The sequence below is a fragment of the Cheilinus undulatus genome, linkage group 14 (assembly GCF_018320785.1).
Source record: "Cheilinus undulatus linkage group 14, ASM1832078v1, whole genome shotgun sequence".
NCBI classification, from domain to species: Eukaryota; Metazoa; Chordata; class Actinopteri; order Labriformes; family Labridae; genus Cheilinus; species Cheilinus undulatus.
This window is the reverse complement of record NC_054878.1, coordinates 42,487,398-42,504,055: the sequence shown is the minus strand read 5'-3', so window position 1 is coordinate 42,504,055 and position 16,658 is coordinate 42,487,398. Positions and strand designations below refer to the sequence as shown.

At 40.7% G+C, this 16,658-nt stretch overlaps 1 protein-coding gene across 4 annotated transcripts; it reads left to right on the top strand.

Moving 5' to 3' along the window:
• Positions 1–982: 982 nt before the first annotated feature.
• Positions 983–15,753, top strand: LOC121521769. Of its 4 annotated transcripts, XR_005992886.1 has the most exons (7): positions 983–1,069; positions 8,092–8,421; positions 8,519–8,788; positions 12,040–12,150; positions 13,179–13,265; positions 13,347–13,547; positions 15,412–15,753. XR_005992886.1 is itself a non-coding variant. In XM_041805929.1 (6 exons), exons 1-6 carry the CDS (start codon positions 1,009–1,011, stop codon positions 13,352–13,354), a joined length of 867 nt encoding a protein of 288 aa, XP_041661863.1. In that variant the 5' UTR covers positions 983–1,008; the 3' UTR covers positions 13,355–13,714. The 4 variants fall into 4 exon arrangements, 3 of the variants coding, with proteins under 3 accessions (XP_041661863.1, XP_041661865.1, XP_041661866.1); XM_041805929.1 differs by lacking the exon at positions 15,412–15,753 and having other exon boundaries at positions 13,347–13,714; XM_041805931.1 differs by lacking the exon at positions 15,412–15,753 and having other exon boundaries at positions 987–1,069; positions 8,095–8,421; positions 13,347–13,714.
• Positions 15,754–16,658: the final 905 nt, after the last annotated feature.

Genomic DNA, 16,658 nt, shown 5'->3' with positions numbered 1-16,658 from the left:
AGCTTTTAAGTGTTTGATAATTTCGTCTTTTTTCTGAGCATCTGTGGTGTTTGTGCTCTGCAGAAATGTGTGGGTGGTGGTCATGTGTGTTATTTCCTTCCTTTCTCATGAAACAAAAGTATGAGTGAAAGTTTGTTGAATAAATGTCAGATATATATTCTTTAAATCAAAAAAGCTTGATGGCTGGTGTTTCAATCATTTTCCTCCTTTAAAAATACCTCAAATACGCGCTTGTTGGTATTTCACTGCATCAGGAAGCGTTTATGATGCACATTAGAAGGCCAGCTAATCTCGCCTGTACGTAATGGAAAACCTGAAAACCAAAGTGACGTCAAACGTAGCTTGCGCTCTCTTTGTTGTCCAGTTAAAGGACAAAGAGCAGAAATGTACTGAATTAAACCATTTCCTTTGTTGCTATGAGACCAACTGACCTAAAAACACTTCACAAGGTTCAAAAGACTCTGCTACTTTAAAACCACACAAAAAAAAACTTCCTGTCTGGTTCTCAGAAAGAGCGGACATGAAGAAACCCACAGATTTCAGACCTACCGTGGTGATCGATGAGTTTGACTCTTCATGTTTGCTGTCAAACATCATGAATCCTGTCAAAGCGGGCTAAACTGTATAACAGAGAACCTTCATCCAACTTAAGATCACTGCAAACCACAATATGTCTCACCTCCTCTTTGTCTTCTTCATATGAGTCGGATATTTATAACGGGACTGAAATTGGTCCGGACACTCCAGACTATTTCTGAGCTTTTCCAGGTCCTTTCTGGTCACTAATGAGAGAAAAATAAATCTAAAACTAGTGAATCTGAAGGTCATAGTTTGTTTTTTGTTGAGAAATCCACCGACATGATTTAAGTAACTGGACTCAAACTCAGCATAAGAGGTGGCATTAAACTAACCACAGGAAGTAAACACATCGTCTCTAAAAAACAAAACCACACCTTTGAGAGCTCAGACAGTTAAGAGATCGAGAACAGAGGGAGAGAAAGAACCACAATGAGCGAGCCTAGGTGGATTCAAACTGCATTACTTCTCACAACGCTGCTTAAATTAACAGGTAAGACTTTCAATATCACTGATAAAAACCCACCGCCATTTTGAACATTTTAAAACTTTGACTTTAGTGAACTTTTGGAGGTTAGATATGAGATAAACAAGCAGGCTGAAAAGGACAAGGCGGTTAATACCAGGGTGTACAACCTAAGTGTGTATTTTATAGTTCCATCAAGGTGAGAATTAACACACTGGAATCACAGTTTTTGACCGTCATTTCAGTGGACAAGTGAAAATTTATCTGTACCTTGTGGAATCAAACATTTACCGCAGCTATTTTTTTACTTTTCCAACCATGGCAAGTTCCTTATTTTCTGTGGCTGTCATTGTTTTCGGTGTACAACCCCCATTCACCACAGTTAGTCACTGTGTTTATATAAAGGTGAGTAAAGGAGGACAAAGGTTTTCTTTTTAAGGTAATGATAAAAATGTTGAACTAAACCAACTGAAATTAATGTCAGAAGACAGGAGGCTAGAAAAAAAGAAGAAACTGTAACAACTTTAGCAGAACGTATTTAAATAATAGAAAAATCATGCAAAAATTGGCAACAAGAGACAGAATGGTTTGAAAGTGGTAAAAAGTTGCAATATTGATTAAGATTAACAAAAAAATGTTGGGAAAATGGGTTAAAAGTGGCAAAATTGGGTAGAAAGTAACAAGAAAAGCAGTAGAAGTAGGTTAAAATAAGCAAAAAGTAGAAAACGTGGTTTTTAAGTGAAACTAATTGGCAAAAATGGGCTAAAAGTGGAAAAGGTGCTATTAAAAGTGACATGCTGCAGTGAAAATTGATTTGAAAGTGGAAAAATGTGTAAAAATGAGTTTAAAGTGGCAAAAAGTGGCTGAAACAAATAACAGGCAGCATACATTGGTTGAAAGCAGCAAGAAGTGAAAAACAACTGAAAAAAGCGTAAATGTCAATAATTGGCAGTAAAGGTATAAAAGTGGAAAAGGGTGTTAAAAGGGGAGAAAAGTGGTGAACAAGGGTTAAAAGTGGCAAAAATTGACTAAAATTGGCACTAAAAGTTGTGGATAAAGTGGAGAAAGGGGGGTAAAAGTGGCCAAATTGGGTAGAAAGTGACAAAAAAGTGGTGGATATAGGTTAAAATAAGCAAAAAGTTGTAAAGAGGTGGTTTTTAAGTAAAACTAATTGGCAAAAATGGGCTAAAAGTGGAAAAGGGGCAATAAATAATGACAAAAGCAGTAAAATTGGTTTAAAGGGGCAAGAAAGGTGTCCAAAATGAGTTAAAAGTGGCTGAAAAATCTAAGAAGTATTATACATGGGTTGAAAACAGCAAAAAGTGATAAACAACTGGAAAAAAGCGTAAAAATGTCAATAGTTGGCAGTAAAGGTATAAAAGTGGAAAAGGGTGTTAAAAGGGGCAAAAAGTGGTGAAATGGGTTAAAAGCGGCAAAAATGGACTAAAAGTGGCATTAAAAATTACAGATAAAGTGGCAAAATTGGGTGAAGAGTGACAAGAAAAATTGTCAAAATAGGTTAGAATAAGCAAAAAGAAGTAAACAGGTTGTTTTTAAGTGAAAATAATTAGCAAAAATGGGCTAACAGTGGAAAATTGGCTAATAAAAGTGACAAATAGTGGTGAAAATTGGTTTGAAAGGGGAAAAAATGTGCCAAAAATGAGTTTAAAGCGGCAAAAAGTGGCTGAAACAAACTAGAAGCAGCATAAGTGTAAAAATGTCAATAATTGACAGTAAGGTGATAAAAGGGGCAATAGGGCGCTAAAAGGGGCAAAAAGTGGTGAAAATGGGTTAAAAGTGGCAAAAATTGGTCAAAAGTGGCAAAGAATGAACAAAAGTGGATTATAGTGGCAAAAATTGGCAATAATGGGACAAAAGTGACAAAAAAGTGGTGAAATTGCTTTTAGTGGCAAAAAATGGCAAATATGGATCAACAGTGGCAAAATGTGACTGAAACAACTTGAAAGTGGCAAAAAAGACGAAAATGTTGCTAAAATGGGTAGAAAAAGTGATGAAGAGATTCTAAAAGTGGCACAACTAAACAATTCTAACATCTGACCCAAATATAAGGTGACACACAAATATAAGGTGACAAGCTCTGATCTTTGAGATAGGAAGGGAGAAGCTACTTGGTAAGAGGAATCTGCTTTTGGTTGTTTCAGTTGGAAGTAGGTTGTTGGCAGTTTTGCTTAGGCTGAACATGTTAGTTTCACTCTCTCTGCAACAATAGGTGAGGCAGTTGACGCGTGTGGCTCCCTCTATTGATTGCTAAAGTGAAAACAGCCGGGGCGGAGTTTCACTGTAGTCCAAGCTTTAAGAGAGTTTGAATCTAAATTTGCCAGCTGGGGCGGTTAGCGGCTGTGCACAATCAACTCAATTGTGCACATCTGTGGCATATCTCTCTATATAAGTACACAGACTGCGCTGAAGCGTCAGCGTAAGTGTCAGCCCTTGTGGAAGCCCAATTGTGTAAAGACCACATTGGGTAAAGACCAGCGAGTCTACCTGTGCGAGTCCACCGAGCAAGGCCACCGACAGGCAGCACTGCCTCATAACAGTCTAACGCACCTCAGCAGTCTAACGCAACATGTGCAACCAAAAAATACAAGTCATATATGGGAACAGAAAGAAGCACAATAGTTACAGAAAACGAAACCTGCATAATCTATCCACTTTGCAGAATGCCTCTTTTCCACAACCTTTTATCACAGTTGGCCTCTGGAACTGCCAGTCTGCAGTTAACAAAGCAGAATTCATCAATTCCCTCACTAAACTGCCTAACGTTCAGGTCCTAGCCCTGACAGAAACTTGGGTCCGTCCTGAGAACACTGTAACACCAACTGCTCTATCAGTTGATGCAGTGTTCTCTCATACACCTCGCTCTTCTGGCCGAGGAGGTGGCACAGGCATTATTCTTTCTCATAGCTGGAACTTCAGCCAGTTCAAACCCTTGGACAATAACACCTCATTTGAATATCATGCAGTACAGGTCACTGCCCCAATAAAGGCTTACATGGTTGTGGTATACCGCCCACCTGGGGGTCACCTGGACAACTTTATTGTGGAACTGGACATGTTACTCTCAGACATCCCTGATGATGGCACACCATTGGTTGTCATGGGTGACATGAACATCCACTTGGATAGAGCCCAGGCTACTGATTTTATTTCACTACTGTCCTCCTTTGACTTGAAACTGGTTCAAACGCCTCCTACACACAAGGCTGGTAATACACTGGATTTGATTCTAACTCGCAATTGCTCCACGGCTAATTTGAGTGTAACACCACTTCACCTCTCTGACCACTACTTCATTCAGTTCTCACTTGGCTTACCTGAACTTCAACAATCTACTACTCAATTAAGATCATACCGCAGAAACCTTCAGTCACTTGACCCAACACAGCTGTCTGACGAGGTCTCAGCTGCACTAGCCTCATGTAACGAGTCCTTCACACTCACTGTTAACGAGGCCACAGACACATTCTGCTCCTCACTGACCTCCTCTCTGGACAAACTCTGCCCTCTGGTGTCTAAGCCTATTCGAAATACTCCACCTTGTCCCTGGCTCACTGAGGTCATCAGAACCCAAAGGGCAGGGCTCAGGGCGGCAGAGAGAAAATGGCGTAAATCCAAACAAACCACTGACTTGAGTGCTTATCAGCAAAAACTGTCCTGTTTTACCTCTGCTCTAAAATCTGCTAAGAAGGCGTTCTATCAATCAAAGAGCTGTGCTGCCACTGATGCATGCAAACTCTTCTCTGCTTTTAACTCGCTCCTCTCTCCTTCAAACCCACAACCCTCCAGTATGTTGACTCCAGACATGTTCGCCTCCTACTTCACTGACAAGGTTTCTACCATCAGCAACCAATTCTCTGAGCCTGTCCAACTCAGTTTTCTGCCACCAGCTAGTGATGCATCACTTAGCTCATTCTCTCCACTAAGTGAGAGCGAGGTCACCAGGCTTCTGCTTGACTCTAAGCCCACAACCTGTCCCCTCGATCCGATACCATCACATCTCTTGCAGGCGATTGAGCCCACAATCAGCCCTGCTGTGAGTTGTATCATTAACTCCTCTCTGTCCACAGGTGTTTTCCCAGCTGCTTTCAAGTAAGCGCGGGTTACACCACTGCTCAAAAAACCCACTCTCAACCCAGCCCTGGTTGAAAATTACAGGCCGGTCTCACTTCTCCCATTCCTATCAAAAATACTGGAGCGCACAGTCTTCAACCAGCTCTCAGAACACTTGCAGAACAATGATCTACTTGATCAGAATCAGTCTGGCTTTAGACGGGGCCACTCTACTGAAACTGCACTTTTGTCGGTAAAGGAATCACTTCGCTTGGCCAGAGCAGCTGGTCAGTCTTCAGTTCTCTTACTGCTGGATCTGTCCGCTGCCTTTGACACAGTAAACCACCAAATCCTCCTCTCCACACTCTCTTCACTTGGTATGTCAGGATCTGCCCTACAGTGGTTTAAGTCCTACCTCACAGGGAGATCTTTTAGAGTATCGTGGAAGGGAGTGTCTAAACTGCATGGCTTATCAACAGGGGTGCCTCAAGGGTCTGTGCTTAGTCCCCTACTTTTCTCAATATACACCACCTCACTTGGTGCAATCATCCACTCCCATGGCTTTTCTTATCACTGCTATGCAGACGACACACAGCTATTCCTGTCCTTTCCACCAGGTGACACAACTGTCTCAGCTCGGATCTCATCCTGCCTTGCTGATATTTCTAAATGGATGAGGGAACGTCACCTTCAGCTCAACCTGCCCAAAACGGAGCTCATTATCATCCCAGCCAGTCCCACTATGGAACCGCAGATCAGTATCCAGCTTGGATCAAATAATCTCTTGCCCACTAAGTCAGCCCGGAATCTGGGTGTCATGATTGATGACCAGCTAACCTTCAAGCTCCATGTGGCCTCGATTGCTCGGTCCTGCCGTTTCGCCCTCTACAACATCAAGAGGATCAGACCCTACTTGACAGAGCATGCTACACAACTCCTGGTACAGGCTCTTATAATATCACGTATTGACTACTGTAACTCATTACTGGCAGGCCTACCTGCATGCACAGTTATACCTCTGCAGTTGATCCAGAACGCAGCAGCACGTCTGGTCTTCAACCAACCCAAGAGAGCTCATGTCACGCCTCTTATAATCTCTCTACACTGGCTTCCAGTTGCAGCTCGCATTAAATTCAAAACTCTAATCATTGCTTACAAAGCAGTAACTAAAACTACTCCTGTTTACCTGGAGTCCCTCATCCAGGTCTACACCCCTTCTCGCCCACTACGCTCAGCCAGCGAAAGGCGCCTGGTACTTCCAGCACATCATGCTCCTAAGTCACTAACTCTTCTCCTCTGTTGTCCCTAAATGGTGGAATGAATTACCCAACTCCATTCGATCTACAGACTCCCTCTCTACTTTCAAGAGAAGGCTAAAGACCCAGCTCTTCAGAGAACACTTTGCACTTAGCTAGGCAATTCTCTACTGTTGTCCCCAGTAGTAGATTGAGTCTCAGCCAGACTATTCTCCACTGCTGCCCCCAGTGGTTGAATGAGTTTCCCAACTATAGTTAGCTCGCACTGTCCTGCTCTACTTCTGGGATTTCTTTGCCCAGCTCTTTGGGAATGATCCAGCACTTGGTACTTGGTAAATAGTTGTTGTGAAGTCTAATGAATGGCGATTAGTGATCCCACATTTTCCTTGATTCATTGTTGCTGTCTAATAACAAAAAAAAAAACAAAAAAAACAAAAAACAAAAACAAACAACAAAACAAAACAAAACAAAACAAAACAAAACAAAAAAAAAACTCCATAAACACCGTATATTTTAGGTACTCTGCCTTAAACTCTACATGGCAGCACTTGCGTCCAATTGGACCTGAAGCACTTGATGGCACTTACTAATGTTGTTTCTTCTTGTCTTGATCATTGCTTGTGTTGTTCTTGCTCTCAAATGTACGTCGCTTTGGAGAAAAGCGTCTGCTAAATGACATTGTAACATTGTAACATTGTAAAATGAGGGAACAGTTAGCCAAAGCGCTGGCACCAATGCTGCTAGGATAAAAAAAACATACAAGTTAACATAAACAAATCACAGCAGGGGCTTTCAGGGCTCCGCCAACTGTGGGCAGGCCTGGTCAGAGCTGTGGTAACTCTTGAAACTCTGTGGCAGGTTGGGTCTGAGGAAGAACAAAGCAGAGAGTCATCCTCACAGTAAGCTGATGCATACTGATGAAGAACATGCTCTATGTGTCCTTTAAGACCATGGTTCTCAACTGGTGGCTCGGGACCCAAAAGTAGGTCGCAGATGTGTGTCTGGAAACAAAGATGTGGCAAAAAGACTTGAAAATATCTTCATCTTTGTTCTGTTACATTTCTCTGTTCAACTTCATGTCAACCTGCCCTTTTTCCATTAAAGATAAGAGGTAGGGGTGGGTCCTGATGCTAAACCAGTTGAAAGCTACAGCTTTAGGGGCGACTACAGTCATAGGCAGTAACTCTAACTCAGTGGATAACTTCACTCATGGTGCAAACATGCTTTATATAAAAATCAACAACAATCCACCAGAAATATGAGCTAATGAACCGCAGCAGGGATCGCTGTATAACAGGCAACATACAAACACAGCTCAGCACTCTGCCCAAGGGCACGATGGGAAACTCTGCCCACACACCACCCAGATTACAAAAGTTAGTGGGCAGAAGTTAGATCAGCTGAGTCTTTACCAAGCTGAACTGACACTGGTGGATCAAGACTGTAAAATTACTCCAACACTGAAGAGCATCTTACTCACAATGGATCTAAAATTACACTTCGTAACTTTAGATCCAAGTCACCTCAGCCCAGTTGTGCCGCTCTTGTCTTTCCGTCTTTTAACATTTAAAAGAATGACCTAGCATGCCATAAACATGGTGTTTCTACAGTTGCAGTGGACTGTTTTAACATTAGCGCTACACTCAAGATAACAAATGAATCTACAGACTGCATTGAATCTGCTGATATCAATTTTGTGTGATTTTTCTCGTGTTTTGTCAGCAGGTGGAAATCGAACCGTCTCCATGCTCGTCAGAGAAGGAGATAAGGTCACGCTACCTTGTGAAGATCTGAACCCCAGTCAGCAGAACTGTGACAGCGCTATGTGGATCTTTCGTAGTCTGACAAACACAGAAACAGTTGAGCTTGTTAAACATGGGCAGACTGTTGAAAACACCAGATTTAAATCAGACAGGCTGAGTGTAACAGAAAACTGTTCTCTGGTTTTAAAGAAGGTCATATATGCCGATGCTGGTCATTACATCTGCCAACAGTCCACGTCAGAGGTCAGCCAAGCTCAGGGTACTGTGGTTGATGTCTCTGTTGTTTACAGTGAGTATTTACATTCACAAGCTTTCATCTGGAGATATCATTTTAACACATGTAGTAAAAATCGACATTTATGACACAACCTCTCCTTCCTTAACAGTGACTGAAGTGAGTAAAAGCAACGGTGTGACGCTACGCTGCGCGGTGTCATCAGTCGAGCGCTGCAAACACAGAGTGCAGTGGTTCTACCAGGGTAAAGGTGTGAACAAAGATCCAGAGGGTCCGTCAGTGTTGAGCTTTCACTGCTATGCCTTCGTCACGTTTGAGCCTGATCATTTCATGTACAAATCAAGATACACATCACTGCAGTGTGAAGTCATGGACAGAGACACAGGCTCAGTGAAGCTGTTTCTCTTTAGACTCCCATCAGGTAAGAGCTGCTTAAAATCAACTACATCACGTTCCAGATTATTATGCAAATGATATTTTTCTCTGACTTTTCTAAATAGTTGATGCAAATGTCAGCATAATTTTCAAGTTTTCAAGAAGAGTATGATTCAGATTTTACTGAACTTCCCAGTGATAACCTTTTCTTTTCAAAAATAAAAAACTGAAAAAGCGCTGTTCCATATTATTATGCACAACAGAGTTTCAACAGAAAATGGTCATTTGTTGAATTTACAGCATTAGGAGGTCATATTTACTGAAATCAAAAGCTACTTCTTCTTAACAGGCCAAGTTCCATGTTAACATAGGAGCCCTTCTTTGACATCACCTTCACAATTCTTGTATCCATTAAACTTGTGAGTTTTTGGAGAGTTTCTGCTTGAAATTCTTTGCAGGATGTCAGAACATCCTCCCAGAGCTGCTGTTTTGATGTGAACTGCCTCCCATCCTCATAGATCTTTAGCTTGAGGATGCTCCAAAGGTTCTAAATAGGGTTGAGGTCAGGGAAGGATGGAGGCCACACCATGAGTTTCTCTCCTTTTATGTATTCTTTGCAGCATGAGATGGTTCATTGTCATGCATGATCATTTTGCTACGGAAGGCACAGTTCTTCTTTTTGTACCATGGAAGGCAGTCAGAAACTCTATATACTTTGCCAAGGTCATTTTCACACCTTCAGGGACCCTAAAGGGCCCTAAAGCTCTCTCCCCATGATTATGGCCCAAAACATGACTCAGCCCCCTCCTTGCCAATGTCACAGCCTTGTTGGGACATGGTGGCCATCCACCAACCATCCACTACTCCTCCATCTGGACCATCCAGGGTTGCACAGCACTCATCAGTCAACAAGACAGTTTGAAAATGAGTCTTCATGTATTTCTGGGCCCACTGCAACCGTTTCTGCTTGTGAGCATTGGTTAGGGGTGGCCGAATAGTAGGTTTATGCACGACTGCAAGCCTCTGGAGGATCCTACACCTTGAGGTTGGTGGGACTCCAGAGGCACCAGCAGCTTCAAATACCTGTTTGCTGCTTTGTAATGGCATTTTAGCAGCTGCTCTCTTAATCCCTTGAATTTGTCTGCCAGAAACCTTCCTCATTATGCCTTTATCTGCATAACCTGTCTGTGCTCTGAATCAGACACACATTTCTTCACAGTACAATGATCACGCTTAATTTTTCATGAAATATCTAATGTTTTCATTCCTTGTCCAAGGCATTCCACTATTGGAGGCTTTTCAGCAGCAGAGAGATCCTTTTTCTTTCCCATATTGCTGAAACCTGTGGCCTGCTTAATAATGTGGAAAGTCCTTCTTAAGTAGGTTTCCTTTAATTGGGCTCACTCAGCAAAATAATTATCAAAAATCCAAAGAGCCCTGAGACACAATACCATCCATGAGTTTCATTGAAAAACAAGAAATTGAATGTTTATGTCACTTAAATCCAATTTGCATAATAATTTGGAGTGTGGTGTACATCTCAATCATTTCTCCGGTGGATACAGTACAGAGTACGTGTTGCCGTCACACCCCTGAATGCACCATACAGCCTCAGACAGTAAAAGCATAAACAGATACCATTTCACACCCCCACTTGACCTTTGTTCAGTGTTACTTAGAAGACAAAACAACACTAAAAGGGGTTTCCTGTTTCCCTTTTGAACAATATGAATACACTCTTTGCACTTCTAAGTACCAAACATGTCCTGTTCAAACCTAAAGAGCCTGAATTTGGTTGCTGGTTTTGTAAGTACAACAGCAATCAGTTTCTCAGTAGGACCGTGCTTCAGTGTTGTCTTTCCCTTGTTTACTGTTGCTCTCATGAAATGGTCTGTGTCTGTACCTCTGCCTACTTCCTCCCACCACCAAAAACATGCTTGTTAGGTTAATTGGTGGCTCTGAATTTGCCATGGGTGTGAATGTGAGCATGTCTAGTTGTCTGTCTCCGTATGTCAGCCCTGCGATTGACTGGCGACCAGTCCAGGGTGTACCCCACCTTTTGCCCAATGACAGCTGGGATAGGAAAAGTGAAATGAGATCTAAACAGGCAAAAATAGACATAAAAAGTAGTATGAAAGGGGTTAATAATGGGGAAAAATTGGTTAACAGAGGCAAATAAAGGCAGAAAGTGGAAGGAAAACTATATGAAAAGTGATGGAAAAGGATAAAAAAGAGTTTAAAATTGGCTGCACATTAACAAAGAGTGAAATGCAGTTAAGATTGGCATCAAAAAGCTTAAATGTACTGAAAATGGGTTGAAAGTGGCAAAAAATCAGTACAAAGTAGTAAAAATGGGTTTTAAATGGAAAAAATGGGTTGAAAGTGGCAAAGATCTGCAGGAAAAGTGATGGGATTGGTTTAGAAGTGGCAAAAAATGGGTCAAAAGTAGCAAAAATTGGTTTAAAGTAGAACAAATCTGCAGAAAATGCGGTTGAAAAAGAAAAAAAATGTGTTTAAATAGGTGTGTTTTGGTGATGTGTAGTGTTTGGCATCTTGTCTGATGGCCAAAAAGCACCATTTTGGTCTCATCAGACGAAAGAACATTCTTCCACTTGACCATGAAGTCTCCCACTCTAGTCCAGATTTAATCTGTGTTTTCTTCAACAGTGGCTTTCTCTTTGCCACTCTCCTATAAAGCTTTGACTGCTTATAAACAGTTGTCTGCAGAGTCTCTCCCATCTCAGCTGCTGAAGCTTGTAACTCCTTCAGAATACAGAATAGTCATGGGTGTCTTGGTGGCCTCTCTCACTAGTCTCCTCTTTGCACGACCACTCAGTTTGTGAGGACGGCCTGATCTAGACAGATTTACACATGGGCCATATTCCTTTCATTTCTTCATAATAGATTTAACTGAACTCTGAAAGATGTTCAGTTCCTTGGAAATGTTTTTATATCCATCCCCAGACTTATACTTTTCAATAAGCTTTTCTCTGAGTTGCTTTGGGTGTTCTTTTGTCTTCATGGTGTAATGGTTGCCAGGAATACTGATTAACCAGTGACTGGACCTTCCATACACAGGTTTCTTTATAAAATCACTTGAAACCCATTCACTGTGCTCAGGTGATCTCCATTTCCCTATCTGAGAACATCGTGACACCAGTTATTCTCTATCTTATTGTAACGTGTTCCTGGTCTAACCAGTCAAGTAAATGTTGTTTAATCTTCAATGGATCTAAAGTATGAATATTTGAAAACAACGTCATTCTGATATTTAACTGGCTGTGTTCATCATTACAGATAAGGAGGCTACAACACCCCCAAATACTTCCACAGCTGTAGAAACATCACCCATAACAACAACAGCAACGAAGGAACCAGAGGGAACAACAGAGAGAGATATAAGAGCAGGTAATGGGATTCCTGTTTTTACAAGATCAATCTTTCTCTCTCTCTGCTGTACTTTTTTAAAGACAAAGTTAGGCTTGTTCAGCATAGATCTGCATTCACTATGCATGCAAGTAAGGATCTAATTACTCGGGATCATTAATCAATCAATTTTTATTTATACAGCACTGATTCATAACAAATGCCAAATGTCTGTGGGTCAGAAAAATTATTGATGCAAAGTTTCATGTTGATAAAAGATGCATGTGTACTTCCTGCCATTGTGCAACCAGTAAGCATTTGATGTTGTTCAGGGAAACTTTTTGGGATGCTCTTAGTCTTCAGGCCCTCAGATGGCACTGCATCAAAAACAGGATTCTGAAATCACCGTGGCCGTGCCGTCCACAAATGACAGTAACTGTGAGATGCAAAATTGAAAATATAGATAAAACGAATTTCTTTCCCACGTTTCTGACTTTTTATCAAATTATTTTTACTGTTTCCTTTTTCTAATTTTCATGACTCAACAAGGACATAAATCATCAAGGTTAAGTTTACATTTTTATACTAGAGGAAATCTGCGGACCTCATACTGGTGGGCCAGTTATAATAAAAATATCATTATCTGCTGGGCCAGGTATAAGTGCACCATTGACCCTGGGGCCTTGAGTTTGACACTCCTGCTTTAAAGCAATATCAAACATCTCCCATCTCTTCAAAAACTGTAGAATCCATACAGCATTGGCCCATTCAATCACACCGGGCACAATACAGAGCAGTCGTACCTAATGTAATAATGATCTAAGACCAGAGGGCCTCGTTGTTGGCTAAAATGAGGTCGGTAATTTCCCTTGGAATTTTAATAGTCCAAATCACAGACATGGTCGATTCCTATGGTATAAAAACACAGAAATCCTCACTATCATGAATCATTAGAGGTCTTCCTGTAGTAATACTAATCCTGTTTGAATACTGTACTAAATAAATCCTGATCTCTTTTCTTTATGAGTTTAATCAGGACACAGGTGTTGATGTTTTTGCTCTCTTTGCAGCTCAGTGGAGGTTCATCATTGTCTCTGCAGGTTTATCAGCTCTCATAATTTCTGTTGTGGTGGTCAACATTTGGGCAAGAACTCAAGGTGAGATTTTTAAAAATGAGCATGTTATGTACCACAAGTTCTCATTTGTCTAACTCGCTGTGTTGTGTTTGTTTTCTACAGGTGGGTGATGATCATGATGACGATAGGTCTTCTGCAGAAGTTTGACCAGACCAGACCAATCACCAATCAATCATTATCAATCCTGGTTTCCACACTACTTTTGCTGAGTCAACGATCAGACATCATCAACCTTTATTCGAATCTCCAGGATCACTGGGGTTTCTCTCATTTACAATGATGTTGGGTTACAGAATAAAAATGGTACAATTACAGTTATTAGTAGAAATAATAAAGATATTACTATAATTTAAAATAACTAACATCACTCAGGGAAACCAGTAGCATTAATAGTCAGTAGAACCAGTTAGGTAACGTCCAGTAGACCAGTTCACACCAGTAAACAAGGCCCTGTCCCTACTTTTTTGAGATTTGTCACTGCCATCAAATTCAAAATGAACTAATATTATTCATGAAATGTCTCAGTTTCAACATCTGTCATGTGTTTATGTTCTATTGTGAATAAAGTATGGCTTTATGAGATTTACAAATGATTGCATTCTGTTTTATGCACATTTTACACCGTGTCCCAACTTTTTTGGAATCATGGTTGTGTGTCTTTATGCTTCACAGTCCTATACTGCTATCTCTGTAAAGCAGCAAAGCACAGTGAAACATCTCATCAGCGTTTAAATGTTTAAGAGACTTTGTTTCACCGACCCAAACACCTTGAAGTGGTTTTACTGGTTTTCATGAAAGCTCTTGTGCCCCACATTCTCACCAGAATACTTCCCCTTCAGTTCTCACCAGAGCTGGTCCTGAGGAACCAGCAGATCTCAGACTGCTAGTCTGAGTGCTGCTTCTTTAACCCTCAGATGGTGTCACATAAATGATCAAGATAGTACACATTTTCCCCAACTTTTTTGAATTCTTTTTCATCACAATCAGACCTGATAATAGATAGCAAATGTTGATTGATTTTAGGGAATTAACCCTTTTAATGCCAGTTTAAGTGCAAACACCTGATGTTTGCAATGCAACATACACAAAAATTAGCTATCTTTCATATACATGCAAAGTGGATTTCATTGAGGTGGATTAACACAGCCTTGAATGTGTTAATGTTAAGAAACAACTTTTAATTTTAAGCTTTTTTTTAATATTTAGATTTTAATCAGTTGTTATAGTAGTGCCCCTATAGGAAACCAGGGAAAAACATGCAATTTCCCCACAAGCCAAATATGGGAATACCGCTGACATTTTATGATGAACTGGAAAAACTGCAAATTTGAAGCAATGACTCCAGAATGAAAGCCTAATATCATAAAATGCATGTTATTTTTATTGTGATGGCTGGAGGATCAAAAACTGCATTTACAATGGGTTTCAATGGGACATTTTTAGACACCAATACTCTGATTGTGCACAAAAAGTGAACACTTTATTATTGACTAGTTACAAGTTCTGATATTAAAATTTCCAAATTCTATCGAAAAATCACGTACCCACCAAAAGTAGCGCTTTCGGCATTAACAAGGTCAAAATAGTCGAAAAGATCAAAATTGTCAAAAAAAAAAAAAAAAATTTTGACCACAAAAGCCAAAAAACAGCCCAAACAACCTCAAATGCTATGTTCACACTAGACATGAACAATCGCCTATTCGCACATAACTAAACTGATAATATAGGAAGTTTATTTGCTTAAATTCTTTGAAATTTGCTTGAATAACTTGTTTAACTCAAGTTTCAATAAATTCCAGTCTGACATGACAGATACAGGAAACTTTCACTGAGTCTTCTTAAATAAAAGCCTGATCACATAGTTTCTCTGGTAAGCTCACCTGCGTTTTCGGTACTTTTATTCTAAAGTGTGTCCGGTATAGTTATTTGGTTGTTGCAGTTTCTTTTCTGTGGTTAAGTTCATGTTAAAATCTTTTACCTATAAAAGTTGTTGTGTAGCCTATCTAAAAAGGAGTTACCCTTAGTTTAAGACAAAAGAAAATTTAAAATGACACAGCAAATGTTTTGTTTGACTGATAGAACTATAAAAAAAAAAGAGAACTTTTCTCAAACTTGACGTTAACATCTCAAGCTCACCTTTTCTAATTTTCTCTAAATTTCTCAACAGAAGCAACTCAGGAAATCCTTCTTGCCGAGGCTGGAGAAGACATCACTTTGCCGTGTGAATATGTCTCAAGAGATCAGCATGAGTGTGGAGATACTACCTGGGTCTTCAATGATTTAGAGGGCATAGAAGCAGAGGTAGTTACCCATGGATGGTTCTCTAGGAACGCTGGAGCTTTAGCGTTCAGACCATAGCCTGTAGAAAGAATCGGACATACCCCGTGTGACATCAGTCGTCTGCTTACAATAGGCGGACTCAGACGGCCTTTGAAGCCCATTCGTGGATGCCTCCATATTGAAATCGCAGCCTCAACCGAACTTTAGATCAACCTAACGGCCCGCCCACTAAGCGCGACTTCCTGTCAGCCTGCTAGCTAGCATTCCGGTTGACAGAAACGGAGCCTCTGCCTGCCGAGCTATCTGTCAATGAAATGAGACGCACCAATCACTGTGAAGTGAGATTTATCCTAAATATAATCCAAACGATCGTGGTGCAAAAAATTCACCCCCCGTACAGTGGGAGCACAATAGGACACCAGCTAATCAGACACGTTTGGTGTTTTGAACCAGGCTGTAAACCAGTTTATTTTGTGTGTCGAAACCGGCTGTTTAACATGTGTGCAGATGGAACTTCCAATTTTCCTGCAGCCAGCCTCAAGTGGACACTCGCGGCATAGCAATTTTTTGCACTTCCGCATTGGCTTCATTTTTTAGGACCGGAGGTTGCCTCTTGGTTCAGATTGCAAAGAAATGTCACTTCCTGTTGCCAGTAGGGTAATGTTGCACACTTAAAGAAGGACTCTCAGTGTGACTTTTAGCAATTTAATGAAGGGTTCATGAGCTGAAAATATAACAGAAGAGCACATTGTTGTGATCAAGCTTCTGCTCAACTTCCTACTACAGCTCAGAGCAACAGTGTGTTGATACTGAGCAGGGCACAGCAGAAGGGCTCACTCAATAGCATACTCCATCTTGTGGCAAAAGTGGGTAACTACACCTAATCTGTGTAATAGTGCTTTCTGCCTGCGGTTTCCTCTTTGGAGCACAATAACTACTCATAACAAAAAAAAAACACATGGAAAGTAGTCTCTAGAGAACACATAAAATGGAAAGGATTACCCTTCTTTGACAGTAATAACAATAGTAATGTGTAAAGGGGGGGTGCCTTCTTATGTGCCTGTGAACTTACTATCCTCACAGTAAGCTTTGATGAGATCCTTGTCAGCATGTTCAGTGCCATTCTGTTGTGTT

Excerpts from the sequence above, each read along its gene's own strand:
- LOC121521769 (XM_041805929.1), top strand. The coding sequence starts at position 1,009 with ATGAGCGAGCCTAGGTGGATTCAAACTGCATTACTTCTCACAACGCTG. Across the intron at positions 8,422-8,518 it reads TGATGTCTCTGTTGTTTACA|TGACTGAAGTGAGTAAAAGC; the intron begins GTGAGTATTTAC and ends CTTCCTTAACAG. Across the intron at positions 8,789-12,039 it reads TCTCTTTAGACTCCCATCAG|ATAAGGAGGCTACAACACCC; the intron begins GTAAGAGCTGCT and ends TCATCATTACAG.